The 16,888-nt window shown below is 37.5% G+C and overlaps 1 protein-coding gene across 2 annotated transcripts in view; it reads right to left on the bottom strand.

Moving 5' to 3' along the window:
- FGD4 (FYVE, RhoGEF and PH domain containing 4) overlaps positions 1-16,888 on the bottom strand; it is a 183,323-nt gene that overhangs the window by 144,262 nt on the left and 22,173 nt on the right. The window contains exon 1 of one of the 2 annotated variants that reach the window (XM_074325842.1): positions 2,756-2,896. The exons of the other annotated variant lie outside the window; for it this stretch is intronic. Within the exon in view, the coding sequence (XP_074181943.1) occupies positions 2,756-2,789 (34 nt within the window). The 5' untranslated portion in view covers positions 2,790-2,896. Of the gene's footprint in view, positions 1-2,755; positions 2,897-16,888 lie in introns of those variants that run through there. 2 annotated transcript variants of the gene reach the window in all.

Here is a 16,888-nt window from a genome sequence, read left to right on the forward strand (position 1 = left end):
ACTCCAGCCCCTGAGAGCAGAGTTAGAGGACCAAAGCTGTACACGTTCTCTAAGGTCCCTTTCAGCCCTAGGACTCTGGTTTCCACTGAAATTTGCATGTGCTTCATGCTGTTCTGGACACAAATAACAATGTAATATTTTTAAGAGTGCCAGTGTAACTTTATGATTCAGAGGGCAAATATTTTCATGCGGGTAAGTTCTTAAAATGACAAAGGACCAAGTTCCCTTAGACAGAATCCAGAAATTTTAACTACATCATGCTGCCTCCTGGAGGCCAAAGGTGCATAAAACATCTCTCTATTCATCACAATGTCTAGTGTTAACAAACATCACATATGCTCAAATACGTCTTGATAACGACCAAACAGAACATGCCCTGCTTATTTTATTATTTTAAGTGATTCTTTTTCTAATTTCTCGATAAAGATCTGTTTGCATTTAAAAGCTGAAATGGTGAGGGGAAAAGTCTACTGAAGAGATAGAGCAAATGACATAGATATTCTACTATCAGTCACAAAAATGAAATATAAATAAATGCAAATATTTAATATATATACTGTAAGTTTAAATGCAATTATCTGATAGTTTATCTTTAAATCTAAAAGGACTACACTGCTATAATAGAACCATATGTCTAAAAATAGCTCTAAGCACAGAGTAAAATTTTATCTGTAAGTATAATGTCTTATTAAACAAAATGGATAAAGGTGTTTCTCAACCCAGCAAACATTGAGAATGAACACACATGGCAAGCAACTATTGCTGGGAAATCCTTGTTCATAATATTATTGTTAAAGAATCGGTAGAAAACACTGAGATGAATAAAATTTAATTCAAGGAAGTCAAATACAATGCAACCTTCCTTACTTCTTTTTGGCTGCATGCTGCTTCATTGTGTTGGTGTAATGAAAGCTCTGGCAAGTGGGAAGTTTCAATGCATTCACACAGGGCAATTCTGCAGCAGTTACCCTGGGGATAAACATGCTCTCTAGCACAAAGAACTATTCTAAGTAGGTCAGAGCTCCCCAAACAGTATTTAGATCACCAAAACCTTCAAAAAAGACTTTAATGCTCTGTCACTTCACCCAGAAAGGAAGAAAAATACAAAGAATCACAAGATACATTGTTAGAAACAAGAACACTGAGGATTTAAAGGGCAACTATTAAAAGAGAATTGTCTGAGATTCTAAATTGGAATCTAGTCAATTCAAGATATTTACCAACAAAATACTCAGTCAAAAGCATACTTATGCTCCTGTTAAATTAAAGAAAGTAAAACTAAACTACTAGATTAGAGATACAAATAGAAATAAAAACTTGTTTAACACAATCATTTGTTATGGCCTCAGAAGCTGGAATCTATCAAATTCATATATTCTTAACACATTAGTGATAAAAAAAACACGACTTTTAAAAGTCTTATAAAAGGACTAGTGGTTAATGAAAGGGCAAAAATCAAAGATTCTGACAAGAGAAAAATTCTGAAATGTTCTAAATTAAATTACAGTGGGCTGGAGAAAAGGAGGCAGAGCAGTTAGGCTGTTAGCAGCCAGGGGCCCCCTAACAAGACAGCTCACATTCCTGAGTATATGTTGGAACCTTGAATTAACTTCCACAATTATCTGAAAAAGAGAACAGCCAGGTACCATGAATCGCAGGAACCTCCACTTGTAGTTTACACATGTACTTTCCAAACAGTTGCCCACAACCCATCCGAAGGAGCAAACACTGATACCTTACCGACTCTGCTGAGCCTGTCCCAGAACTAGCTCTGCTTCACCTTCCCACCCCTTTTATCTATAGCCAGTGCAAATTCTTTCAAAATGTCTTGAGTCTTTCTCCCTCCTTCCTGATGTATAAAAATGGTCACCAGCTCCAGGATGTCGGACATTTTGCCCTTTCCACCTGGCACTGCTGCTGGTGGTTTAGATTTCATGCCCCAGGGCCTGGTTTTTTCCTTGCTAGCAATAGCCCAATAAGCCCTTTCTTTTAAAAGACTTTCAGGCATGGAAGTTAAAAATTTTATTTAACATATTTGATAACAACCAGAACATATGAGTGTCTTATGGAGAATGCTTGAAAAGCAAATAGTACATATGTAAAACCTTAATTTTTCCTAGACTCCAAAACCAACATTGAGAGGCACAAGTGACTGTTTTTCTCATTCTTCAACAATTTCTGGCTTCCTGGGCATGCTAGACGGTGAGAAAGGGGACTAACTTTTAAAGCTATCACATCTTTTTTCCTCCATTACTCAACAGCAACCCAAGGCTTTAACGTTTACCAAGAAAACACAATGGGCCTAGAAATGTTAAATCTTCACAACTGACTATTATTTCTGTTCTTATGTCTAGATGTGACAACCTCGACATAATCATTTACTCTAAAATAAACAAGGAAGAAAATCTGCAACTTTTTTGTGTGTGTATGTGACAAGTATCCAAGTACATGTTAGCTTAAAAAGAGATAAGTTTATTCTAAAGATGGAATGGTTTCTTACAGAATCCAAATGCAAGGCTGCACCTCAATATCAGGAAACAAGAAAGCGGGGAATTGGAAGACCACAGAAACCTAGGGAGTGTCTGCTTCCGACCTCTACATCTCATTTCATGGACTATTCTTTCTCCCACAACCCACTCTGTTATTCAGTCTCCCTGGCCTACCTCACTGCTGGGAAAATTTCTGGGAGCTGAGAGACCAGAGGAAGAGGCTCACAACTCTATCATTACGTTAACAGTATATTAAAGAAACTTACATAGGAGGCAGTCCCAGGTGGCAGAAGACACCATGCATATCCTCCACACTGTGCTCAGATGCTAAGGGGTTACACAGGACAGGGCAGGATGGACAGGAGTACTGGGGAGTGACCTGCCTGATAAGGGAAAAATGCCTATCGTGCTTGCCTGAGGCAGGGCAACAGCCTATTCCACCAATCAGCACAAACCAGCTTGCTGTGGGGCATAGGGAAGGAGTCTCTGAGGGGATTTAGGGGAAGCAACCTCTGTTCTGCCTTGGATCTGGCTGGCAGGTCCAGCAACGCTTAGGCAGTGGTCACATCATGGAATAGTCTTTCTTTTACATACACATAGGCCCCGATTTCATATATTAATATGATTTTCTCAGTCCAAGACCCACATTCCTAGAAGGATAGTCTGACTGACCCAGCTAAGGTCTGCCCATTAAATCATCCATGCCCAATCAGACAGGGTACCTGAAAGCCCATCCATTTGGCAATGAATTCTTTTGTTTTTGTAGGTCAGAAAACGTCTAAAATATCTTCATTTCATCTGTAAAAATTTTTTATTAATATTTTTAATTATAGTTGACATGCAATATATTAGTTTCAGGAGTACAACATAGTGTTTCAACACTTATGTACCTTATGAAGTTGTCACTATAACAAGTCTAGTAACCACCTGTCACCATAGATAATTATTATGATATTATTGACTCTGTTCCCTATGCCTACGTTACACCTCCATGACTAATTTTATAACTGGAAGTCTGTACTTCTTAATCCTCTTCCCCTTTTCCACCTATCCCCGGGCCCCTTCCCTATTTCTTTTATTTTTGAAAGATATTTTTAGTGAGTATAAAATTCTAGGTTTATAGTTTCTTCCTTTGAGTACTTTAAAGATGCTGCTCCTTTGTTTTCTTGCTTCCATTGTTTCAGAGGAGAAATTGGCTGCCAAACAGCCTTATCTTTATCTCTCTATATGTAATGAAACCTTTTTCCTCTGGCTGTTTGAAGATTTTCTCTTTATCACTGGTTTTGAGCAATCTAAGTATGATGTGGCTCTGTGTAACTTTCTTAGTATTTCTTGTGTTCAGGTTTACTTAGCTTCTTGGATCTATGGATTTATTGTTTTTATCAAATGTGGAAATTTTTTGGCTAGTTCTTCATTTCTTTCCTGTCCCCCACCCTTTTCTTCTAATCTTCAGGGATTACAAGTATACTGTTAGGCTGCTTAAAGTTGTTCACAGCTCACTTACCTTCTTTTCACTTTTTTCCTCATTTTCTCCCTTCCCCAGGGACTCATTTTAGATAATTTCCATTATACCTAAAAGTTCGGTAATCTTTTTTCCCTGCAATGTCTAATCTGCCATTGATCCCATCTGGTATATTTTTCATCTCAGATATTGTAGTTTCTACATTTAGTTCTATTAATATTTGGGGTTTTTTTTCTACATCTCCCATATCTATATTTAACTCTTTTTAAACATGTAATACAGTTATAATAACCTGTTTTAATTACCTTCCCTGATAATTCTAAAATCTGTATTAGTTCTGAGTTGATATCAAGTGATAATTCTTCTCATTAAGGGTTCTGTTTTCCTGTTTCTTTGTATGCCTGGTAATCTTTGATTGGATGCCAGACATTGTAAATTTCACTTTGCTGAATATTGGATGTTTTTGTATTCCTATATTCTTGAGTTTTGATCCAAGATGCAGTTAGAAATTACTTGGAACACTTTGTGCCTTTTAAGTCTTGCTTTTATGATTTGTTAGGCAGGTGTAGGGCATTGTTTGGTTTGGGGCTAATTACCACCCATTATTAGTGCAAAACCATCCTGAGTATTCCACTCAAGACAGCTTTTAGAAAATATTATTTGTTATAAAATGAAATAATGAGCTCAACTCAGGCTCTTTCCAAGCAAGTTGGGCAAGTTTATTAATAAGTCTGGATACCATTTTGCTTCTCTGTAGGACAAGCATATAATTTATCAGCCAAACTAGGACACTTATCCAGGACCAATGCTAAGCACAGGGGACTCCCAGGGAGACTAGCATTATATGGAAAATGAGGATAAGTATATCTGCCTCTTTAGGTTATTGTTGAATTGTAAACAATACTTTAAAATATCTAACAGGGTTTGTCACAGAAAAAGACATCTATTTTATTAATAACTGGATACAGTTCTGTACTTTCCAGAAATCTGGAATATATCCTTCCCAAGTCTCATCCCACCTTTCCCATTTTAAATTTTACCAATCCTTCAACATCAAATTCAATATCATTTGGGGGATTCATTTCATGAACTCTTCTGTGATCATCCAAATCTAACAGTCAACTAGCAAAAAAGTAATATGATCTAAAAGACCAGATTCTAGAATGAGCTGATCAGAGAGGGAAGAAAAAAAGCAAATTTTAAACAAAGTCAAATAAAATTGAGTACTCGTAACACAGTACTCAATCTGTACAGTGGGTGGGGGGGTGTTGTGCTCTTCAAAAAGTTCTCTGTGGAGAGGATTCTGGAAAGATAGCAGAGTAGGAAGCAACAGGAATCTGAATCTGTCTCCTCACCTAGATAACAACTGCACTGGCAGAATCTGTCTGATGTAACTATTTGGAACTCTGGAGTCTGCTGACAGCTTGCAATTTCCAGAGGAAGACCAGGATGGTAAACTGTGGTTAATATAGGTCAATTGCAGCTCTTAGCACAGTAGAAGTGACCCATTTCCCACCCCACAAACACTTGGCAGGCAGCATGTACACATGTTCCTGGAGCAGCTGCACACAGCTTATGGGAACCAGGGTGGCAAAAAGGACCATGTTCTCCAAACAATGGAAAACTGTGCTTTCATTGCTGATTGCTGCTTCTGATCACAGAGTAGGACACAAAAACGGTGGCAGCCATTGTCATTATCCTTTCCATATTGCCCTCCCCTGCCAGTTGAAGTGATTTCCAGGTGATTTAAATAGTCAGAGTCCTCTTTTCTCACTTCATTTTTCAATTTTTCACCTTTCAGGAGTCAGACATTAAAGATTAGAACATTCCAAAACTACTACACATACAGAAAAATTAGAAACTGACCAGACACATGGCCACGGTAAGGCTCAGAAAAGACCTGAGATCTTCAGTTTACACCTCAGGCTGATCCTCAGCACAGAGATAGTCTCTGACAATCCAAAAAACAAAACAAAACAAAAAAACCAAATAAACCAAAACAGTAATAAACCACAGAAAATTCGGAGAAAAGGAGAATATCATTTGCTAAGTTACCAATTATTAGATTCACATGTCCAGTGTTCAAGAATGACAACAACAAATGAACAGAAAAGTATAGCTCATTCAAATGAAAAACATAAATCTATTACAAGTGTCCCTGAAAAAGACCTATGACAGATATACTAGACAAAGACTTTAAAATAAATCTAATAAAGATGCTCAAAGAACTAAAGGAAGATGTAGAGAAAGTCAAGGAAATGATGTGTGAAATATCAATGAAGAGACAGAGAACCTAAAACGATACCAAACAGAAATTCTGAAGCTGAAAAGTACAATAACTAAAATGAAAAATTCATTAGAGAGATTCAAAGGCAGATTTGAGCAGGCAGGTGAAACAATCACCAAACTTGAAGAAAGGACAATGGAAAATTTCAAGTCTGAGTATCAAAAACGAACAAACTAAAGAAAAGCAAACAAAGCCCAGTGACATGTGGGACATCATCAAGTGTACCAAAATATGCATCATGGGATTCCGGAAGTTTGAGCTGACCAGTTTTGTTGTTCTTTCTCAATACTATTGTGCTATTTGATATCCCTTGAGATTCTGTATGAATTTTAGAATGGGTTTTTCTATTTGTGCAAAAAATGTCATTGGGTTTTTGATAGAGACTGCATTGACTCTGTAGATTACTTTGGGAAGTACTGATATTTTAACATTTAAGTCTTCCAATCCAAGAACATAGGATGTATTTCCATTTATTTATGTCTTTTTAAATTTCTTTCAGCAATATTTTGTAGTTTTCATTGCACAAGTGTTTCACCTTCTTGGTTAATTCCTAAATACTTCATTCTTTTGTAAATGGAATTGTTTTCCTAATTTCCTCTTCAGTTTGTTCCCTGTTTGCATATAGAAACACAACTGAGTTTTGTATGTAGACTTTATGTCCGACTTTGCTGAATTCATTTATCAGTTCTAACAACTTTTTTTGTATGTGGAATCTTTAGGGTTTTCTACAGAGAAGATCATGTCATCTGCAAAGAGAGATAATTTACTTCTTCCTTTCCAATTTGGATGCCTTTTATTTTGAAAAAGAATAAAACTGGACAACTCACACTGACTGATTTCAAAACTTACTACAAAGCTACAGTAATCAAAGCAATGTGGTATTGGCATAAAGAGAGACATATAGACCAATGGAACAGAATAGAGAGCTCCAGAAATTAATGCTTATATACAGCGGGTGCCAAAAAAATGTATACACCTTTTAAGAATGGAAAAAACTGTATTAAAATTACGCTGATGGCAACCACTTTGAGCATGTCTTGTAATTGCAAAGGTCAAACATGACTTGTATTCATGTTTTGTTATCGGTATATATTGAGTATTACAATTTTAATACAATTTTTTTCTTTTGTAAAATGTGTATACATTTTTTTGGCACCCTTTGTATATGATCAAATGACAACTTTCCATTCAAAGGAAAAAGGATAGTTTTTTCAACAAATGGTGCTGGGAAAATTCGGTATTTACATGTAACTGAGTGAAGGTGGACCTATACCTTACAGCATATGCAAAAATTAACCTAAATGGATCAAGAACTTAAATGAAAGACCTGAAACAATAAAACTCGTAAAAGAAAACATAGAACAAAAGATTCATGACATTGGATTTGGCAATGATTTCTTGACTAAGACACAGGCAACAAAAGAAAAATAGATAAATTGAACTTCATGGAAATTAAAAAATGTTTGTGCTTCAAAAGACACTATCAAAAGAGTAAAAAGGCAATCCACATAATGGGAGAAAATATTTCCAAATCTGATAAGGAATTAATATCCAGAATATATAGAGAACGCCTAAAATAATAACAATATAACCTAATTCAAAAAATGGCAAAGGACTTGAACAGACATTTCTTAAAAAAAAAAAAACCACATAAGAATGGCCAATGAGCACACGAAAAGATGCTGAACATCACTAATCATCAAGAAAATGTAAATCAAACTACAATGTGATTCTACCTCATACCCATTAAGATGGCTACTATCAAAAAGACAGAAAAAAGTTTTAGTAAGGATCTGGAGAAACTGGGATCCTTGTGCACTTTTAATAGAAACAGTACGGCCATTGTAGAAAACAGTATGGTGGTTCCTCAAAAAATTAAAAATAGAACTACTGTATGATCCAGCAATTCCATTCCTGGGTATATACCCAAAAGAACTGAAAGCGGGGTCTTGAAGATATTTTGTACACCCATGTTCATAGCAGCATTATTCACAAATAGCTAAAACATGGAAGTAACTCAAGTGTCCATTGACAGTTGAATGAATAAGCAAAATGTAATATATACATAGAATAGAATATTTTTTCAGCCTTAAAAAGGAAATTCTGCAATATGTCATAACATGGATGAAACCTGAAGACATTATGTTAAGTGAAATTAGCCAGTCACCAAAAGACAAATACTGTATGATTCTACTTACATGAGGTACTTAAGAGTAGTCAAAATTATAAAGATAAAAAGTATACTGGTGGTTGCCAGGGGCTGAGGGAAGGGGAGAATGGGGAGTTATTGTTTAATGGGTATGGAGTTTCAGTTTTGCAAGATGAAAAGAGTTATGGGGGTGGATAGTTCTGATGATTGTACAACAATGTGATGGTATTTAATACCACTGAACCGTACACTTAAAAATGATTAAGACAGTAAAATTTATGTTATTGTGTACCACGATAAAAAAAAAAAAAAGGAGAGGGGGTAAGTTCTCGGATGTGCTGAACTGACAGGGAAGTAATAGAAAAGAATATCACAAAATCAGGAGGGAAGAAATCTTGCTATGCATATCTCCTTGAATACTTTTAATTCATTCAGGTAACTAACTGTTGTCAGTGCAATAAGGTTTCTGTTTACTTTACTTACAGTTGGTCAGGACTATGGGAAAGCTATTTTCCAGAAAGTAGTCCTAATGATTTCACAAAATAAAAGGAGGAAGAGAATAAAGAGTACCTAAGACAATGATGAACTGGAATCCAAGTGAAATTTCTCATTTGCCATGTTATAGGCAGACATAGTTCATGCATGAATAATTGTTTTAAATACAAATTATTTTAGTTCTGAGAATATAACAAGCTAAAAGTTATAAATAAGTCCCATTTCATTAAAAGTATTCAAAGCATTTAAAAAAATCTTTATGACTTAGTTATTTGTCTATATGTTGATACTTGTCAAAACTGGGTGATGGAGCTGGAGGTCATATTCTTCTCTACTTTTGCATTAATTTTGAAATTTTCCATAATAAAAAGTTAAAAAAATTATTTACTTAGTGCATTTTTTACCATAAGGTGTTAAATCACTCTGGGCGTTAAGGGTCACATGGTTCCATAGGACAACAATGAACTAGAACGAATGCAAAGCAAGGAGAACGCTCAAATGAAATAATTCACCTACCATGCGATCATTGAAGCTCTTTTTGCTTCAGGATCCCAACCTTCAAAGAACAGTAAATCTAACCAACCCAGCCAGTTGTATTTACAGTCTGACTGTACCTCACAAACTGATGTACCTACATTTGTATTGATGGCTTCTTCAGCAGCTTCCCACTTGTTTCCCCAAAATCCCATTCTTAAGACAACTGAATACATTTACTTTTGGATAAACAGTGATCTGCCCACCCATGGGTGCAACAGTGATCTCTAGATTCATTACAAAAGAGAGATCTGAATAGTGTCTGGTACATATTGACACTCAGAATTCCATAAGAAGGACCATGTACCACAGGAACAGATATAAACACTTTTTCTATAAAATGCTCCACAAATCACTGGGGAAAAAAATAGTGGAGTAGGAACTTCCCAGAAGTGTTATTTCAGGAAAGACTTAACAATGGAAAATGTAAAGAAGAAAAAAATTAAAAGAACTTTAAAGTCAACATGGTTTTTAATCAATCAGAACCTTAGGGATCAGTCAACAATTGTTCAGAGTGCCCACATTTACACAGCTTCCTCCAAAATACGTTAAGTGCACATAAGAAAAGAATGTCCAGGAAACTATATTTTCCAACAAACTGGCTTGTTTGTAAATAGTATCTCCAAAGGAATGTAGTTCAGGAAGGTAAGAAACCCTGTTATTGTTATCTGTACAACATCAGCATGACCTTAATCAGTAACTTTCTCCTAATGCATATGTGGAAAAAAAAAAAGGACATCTTTCTAAGGGATAACACAAATACCAAAAGAAACTAAAACACCAATGGTAATATCTTTATATAATTTTAAAATCAGAGCATCACAAGTTTGTGCAATATTCTAATTTACATTGCAATCCATGGTTATGAGAATTAAAAGTAGATATGTGAGATTTTTTTAAGCCAGTTCTAATATCTTTGCATTTTATGCTGCTACACATACGGCTTTACTACTTATACCTAAAATATATCATCATATATAACATTTATGTAACATACCACAAGCTGTCCAATAATGATATATTTAAGTATTGAAACAAGAATCAAAACATCCACACATAAATATATTCATTGCTATTGTAGATGAGGACAAAACAAACAAAAAGATACCTAATTAAATGAAAAAACTCTAACCAAAAAAGTGCAATTTAAGACTAAGAGAGTACAGTTACCCTATTCACAAAGCTTTACCCAAAGTAAAAGAGAAGTAAATTAGTCCTTTCATACTTGGCACACTTAAAAATAGAACCAAGCACAAGCTGAGTTAGGAGGGTGTCCACATGTGGGTCACCCTGACACAAAGTATCAGAGCCCAAGGTGGTGTGAGGACATCCGCACAGAGGGAGAGGTGGGCAACAGCGATGGGAAATTAGTTATGTACAGCGGGATCGACCAAATATATTAAGCACAACAGGAGCCAGATTTCACACTTTCAGGAAAGGAAGTTGCAATTTGGCAAGGGAAAAAACTTGAATGAATGCTGTGATGTCAGATTAGGATTGGACATATCTGTATGAACAACTCATGATTTTTAGATAGATAGATAGATAATAAGTAAATGAACATATGTATGTATATAAGTGCATACACTTATATACATACATATACGTGTATATGTATATAAGTGTATATGTAGCTGAGAAGATGTGGGAACACCCCAATAGCCATGATCATATCTAGCACCCAGATCATGGTTTCCAAATACCATTCTCCACTAAAAAGAACCTGAGCTCCTTGGAGAAATGGCTGATTCCAGGACTAGGGCAGGAAAGAACATGATGACCCTAGAACATCTTGTGCCAGCCAGAAGTGCTCAAACAATTATGGGAACTTGTCAAAAGGTAACAGAAGCCAACTTGAAAGGAAAGTATCAGATTATAACTTATTGGGAAATGATGAGTACACACTGCAATAAATGAATAAATGTAAAGTTTCATGATAAAAGAGATTTTTTAAGTCTTCAAGTACTTCCCCACAAAATACTTTGTAATTACAAAGGAAGAAATTTTACAGTAGACAAGCCTGGCAGATACCACCTTAGCCAAGTGATCAAAGTGAACAGCATCAGTAATGGGACAAAGAAAAATCACGAGTCATCTCATGATTAATAAGATGCAATTAGAAGAACCGAGAATCAGATTTGTGACATTCCTATCAATGATGCCTAACCTGAATCTAATCATGAAGAAACCGCAGACAAACACAAATTGAAGGCCATTCTACAAAAGAGCTGGCCTTTAATCTTCAGAAGTGTCAAGGTCATGAAAGTCAAGGAAAGACTAAGGCTCTGTTCCATACTACGGGAGACTAAATAAATAGGACAACTAAAAGCAATGGGTAATTCTGAATGGATCTGCTTACCAGAAAGAACATTATTAGGGCAGTTGGTAAAACTTGAATAGGGCCCAGGGAGTATATGTTGTAATCAATGTTACTTCCTGATTTTGCTGGCTGTATTATGACTATGTAGATCGATGTCCTTGTTCGTTTAAAAAATAAATGCACTAAATATTCAGGCAACTTACTATCAAATCAATAAGGAAAAAATTCTACGTACTGTATTTGCAAGTTTTTTGTACATTTGATTTTTTTTTTTTTAATTAAAAAGATAGAGGGGCCAGCCTGGTGGCTCAGGTGGTTGGAGCACCGTGCTCCTAATGCTGAGGTCGCTGGTTCGACTCCCACATGGGCCAATGAGCTGCGCCCTCTACAGCTAAGATTGAGAACAACAGCTCTCCCTAGAGCTGGGCTGCGATGAGGAGGTTGGCATAAGCTGCGGTGGCTGCTGTGGGCTGCCGTGTGCTGCCTGGAGCGGTCAGTGGCCAGTGTGAGTGGCCGGCAGCCAGCGTGAGCTGCCATGGGCTGTTGTGTGCTGCCGTGGGCTACCATGAGCAGCCCGTGGCCAGCATGAGTGGCTGGCAGCCAGGGAGAGCTGTCAGGAGCTGCTGTGAGCAGCCCACCGATGACTGACCACCGACTGCCTCCGTACAAGGCTCATACCAGCACGGGCCAGGGAGCTGTGTCCTACACACCAAGACTGAGAAACACTGGCTTGAACCAGAAGAGGGGGGCGGGGGGGGGCGGAAGAAGGGGGGTAAAAAAGACAGGGAACTCACATCCGGTGTAATTACCCTAAGCAAATTACCTGATTTTGATTTCTCTACCTCAGTCTACAAATGGAAGCAATACTGCCTATCCCCCAGGAGTATTATGAAGATTACATTACATAAAAATATGTTTAGCATACTTATTGGAAGAAAGGTTTTATTTAATAAAAAATATATTAATTTATAATCCTACTTTAGAAGTATTGTGCCTCAAGAGATGTCTTATGGTTTTAGGTTTTCCCAAGTTTTTCCTTTCATCCCTCCCACACATCCCCCCCTATAATTCAGGAAGTAATCAGGCTGCTCCCATATCCCCAGCGCCCTACTCTTCCTTCCTGTTCCCTTTACTTCCTTTCCCTTTCCCTTACTCAATGTACATTCATAAGCGTATTTCAAGACGAAGCTCAAGTACTGCTGTTCCTTTGAGCCCATATGACTCTGCTCCATCTGCTCAGACATGATGGCGCTCTTATTTGTATTCCCACTATTCCTTCTACACACATTCATCATGATTCTTCTAACATAGCACTGTGATCTCCTTCTACCATTTCTCTACTAAGAGGATGGCCTACTTGATGGCATGAACGTGAATTCATCTTAGCCACCATCATGCCTATACCAGGGCTTGGCACCTAGTAGGTGCTCAATAAATGAGTTCTGAATGAATGACTCTACCAAAGTGAATGAGCAAGTGACGGCACAAAAGGGGCATGGTTACAATTTGAGGCACCTGAATATTTGGGGACAGATCAGGCAGGCATTCACGTCTAATTTTTGCTGAACAGCTTGTTGTCTTGTAGCTGTGCTCTTTCCCTCTTAATGAGTGTTTGCCTGGTGGTTGGTTTTTTCACACACACCCTCATAAAAACACACTCTGAAAATATATACCTACTGCCTCTCCTTACACCACAAAAGAAATAGATTTTTCCAACAAATATTTGAGGGCCTGCTATACACGAGGCACCATCCTAGTATTCCAAGGTGAACAAATCAGACCCTGTGCACTGGTGGGGAGGGGCGGCATTTTTGTGAGTTGCAAACCTTACTCTGTCAAATATTTAACCAGGTTATACTTCTCTGTTTAACAGGTGAAAAACAAAGCACATCATTTAAGATAAGTGATTTGCTCTGTGTCACTGAGCAAGTTAATGGATGAGCCAGGACCAGAATGCTAAGCCTTTCAGTTATACATTTAATTCTTAGTTGTGTCAGATTATCTCCCGTATTTCAAATGGAAAGTCTCATTCAATACAACACAATAATGTAAATATCATAATGGTGTCACCTTGAATCACAAATCTAATGCTTAAAGGAAGGGCAATAAACTTTACCTCGGGGAAAGTTAAAGAATAACTTTACTAGCCTTTGTTTGAGTCATCCAACCACACCCTAGAAACTACTCATTGAGAAATATAAAGGTGATACCAAAATACGAAAGTCTGGTGGAGGAAAACAAAATTTAAAGACTTAAATTCTTCCAGTCCTGAGCCAATATCCTCTTCACTTAAAAGTAAGATGTGTGAGGGTTTATTTTCAGCCTAGTGACTCCCCCAAATGAAAACTGGGTGACTGTTTACACAAAAATAGGAACTGCACTATACAGAAGAGTTGTTAAGGATCAACAATCTAGGTGGGCAAGGGCACTGATCTGAAAGCTGATTCTTCTTATTTTCAAATTTTCATATTCTCTTCTGATCTCCACTACATAATTCATGTGGGCAGGTTTGGGGGTTTGGGGCTCACACAGATTACGCAAAGGTCTTTGCTTTATTCTTTACTTAGAATATCTCCATAGCCCAAGGCAGATAGCACACTGAACTAATAACTGCTGCTCACAACAGCCAACCTGAGCTTCCCGCTCTGAGCAGGAAGCGTGGCCCTCACTGAGCCACCTCTAAGTCCCACCTTCAGGGCCCAGATCAATGCCTCTTCCTCTGTGGGCTTCCTCTTCCTCATTGTCCCCACTGCAGGTCTCTGGGGACAGAGAGGATTCCTATGTACTCTCCGCATGGTCACTTTCTAGGTGGTGCAATAGGTATTGACGTCTCTCCACTGAGGGCAGAATCACACCTCCCACACCTCGGCCCGCAAGGGCACATGGACAAACAGCCTATAGGCGTGGCTTGTGTGGTCCACGAAGCAAACTTATATTTTTTAAATTAACTGCAACCATTAAGACATTTTATGTAAAATTCCAGTTTTTAGGCTTCTCTGCAAAAATTAGAAGTTCCACAGGCAGGAGGTCCTTACCGGAGCTATTTTGAATCTGTGTTTAACAAAGAAATTTTAGATTCTTGGAAATAACATGTATCTTATTCATGACTCAACAGTATAGCCTAACTCCTAGGGTCAACTGATGCCTCATTTTCAACATGATTGCTGACATGAGATGTAAAAGTTCAGTCCCTGAAATCCAACACATAAAGAACTATTGATGAAATGCAACAAAAATATTTTCTGACTGTCATTTTTGAGCACCCACAGAAACAACAGATTTTATTCAATAATCCTATCATGACTGTTTCCTTCAGTCCTCACCCATATAAAAAGCCATTGTACTAGGGGCAACCCCAATTTGCAAACTAATCATTCCTAAGCAATGGTCAAAGGGTAAGAATTATGTAAGGCAAAGTCAAATTTGTAAATTCCTATTTTATACTACAAAAATAGCTAAGTAAAAAGAAGAAAATCTTGATACAGGCTTTTACAAATATTAAGCATGTAGAAACTTAATTTTAAAGAGTCACATTATGAATATTCTGTATCCTTTTCAATTTGTTTTCCTTGTGAGGGCTAGACAGACTGAGCTTTCACTAAAGACTACACTGGATACCAACTTCTTTTTCTAACAAATCTCATTATGCAAGTGCAGACTGCTATCTCTCGAAGGACCTTTGACCTATCTTCACACTTCATTGGTCTCACATTTTTTTCAAGGCCAATTCACGAACACACCCAAAAGTCTTCAATGTGTACCTTAGAGGAAGGTACATATTTGCATGGGAGCGTACTCATCAATGACCCTTGTCTTCTATCTCAGTTTCCTAATAAGATATTCCAGTAAGACAACCATGTCTATTTTTCAATCACCATTTCAAATATGTTACACAATTTGGTAGAAAGCATTTAAACGATTACACATTTAGGACAGAGAGTCTTCTTAAAAGTTGCCAAAAAACCTTCTGCTAAATTCTGAAGAAATGCCACTCATTCTTTGATCCTCACCTCAGGTCCTACCTTGCTACAACAAGTACTTTTTTTTTGTTTTTTAAGATTTTATTGGGGAATGGGAACAGGACTTTATTGGGGAACAGTGTGTACTTCAGAACTTTTTTTTTTTTCAAGTCAGGTTGTTGTCCTTTCAATCTTAGTTGTGGAGGGTTCTGTTCAGCTTCAAGTTGTTGTCCTTTCAGTCTTAGTTGTGGAGGGCGCAGCTCAGCTCCAGGTCCAGTTGCCCGTTGTTAGTTGCAGGGGGTGCAGCCCACCATACCTTGTGGAGTGGAACCAGCAGCCTTGTGGTTGAGAAGACGCACTCCAACCAACTGAACCATCTGGCCACCGCGGAGCTGAGTGGCAGCTCATTGATTTATTCTAGCTGCGGAGGGTGCAGCTCGCTGGCCCATGTGGGAATCGAACCGGCAGCCTCGTTGCCCAGAGCTCACGCTCTAACCACCTGAGCCATCTGTCTGCTCAATTAAACACCTTTGACGAGAGAAAATTCCTCTGTCAAAAATCTTTGCCTAATTCAGAGTTCTATGGAGATGTATAGAAACAATCCAAAATTTTTCCATCTCAGAAATCAGCCTGTCTGTGTCACATGGGTAAATTGTATGATTTCTGAATTATATCTCAATAAAGCTGTTTTGTTTTTTTAAATCAGCCTGTCAAATTTTTTTGAAACCACAATTTATTACTTTAGTTTGGTGTTAAGACTTCTCAAATTCCGTTCCTTTTTCAAAACAGTCATCACAATCAAATGCAAAAAAAACGAACTTGAAGGCTATCCTGTTCATTTTCATTCTGGCTTTCTGATGACTACTGGTACTATGCTCTCCCAGAATAACAGATTTTCTTGACCTGATGTTCTGTTTTTCACAAACCTTTTCTCAGTGATAACAACAGGCAAACACTTTGTGGAGTGTGACAATTTACAAACAAGGATGGGGTTCTAAAGAGAAAACTTTTGCTTGAGGAAGAGCTGGGGATAGAAGGATCTGTGACCAGATCCCAGAGCTGATGGTTCAATGGACTTTGCTTAAGCAAGAGTCACAGAGGAATTTATTTATCATAAAACATACCATAAAACCAGAGAGGGCTACCAGCCAACTGCTCATAAATTTGGATCACCTAAAGTAATTATCTCAGAA

The sequence above is a fragment of the Rhinolophus sinicus genome, linkage group LG02, assembly GCF_036562045.2.
Source record: "Rhinolophus sinicus isolate RSC01 linkage group LG02, ASM3656204v1, whole genome shotgun sequence".
Lineage (NCBI taxonomy): Eukaryota > Metazoa > Chordata > Mammalia > Chiroptera > Rhinolophidae > Rhinolophus > Rhinolophus sinicus.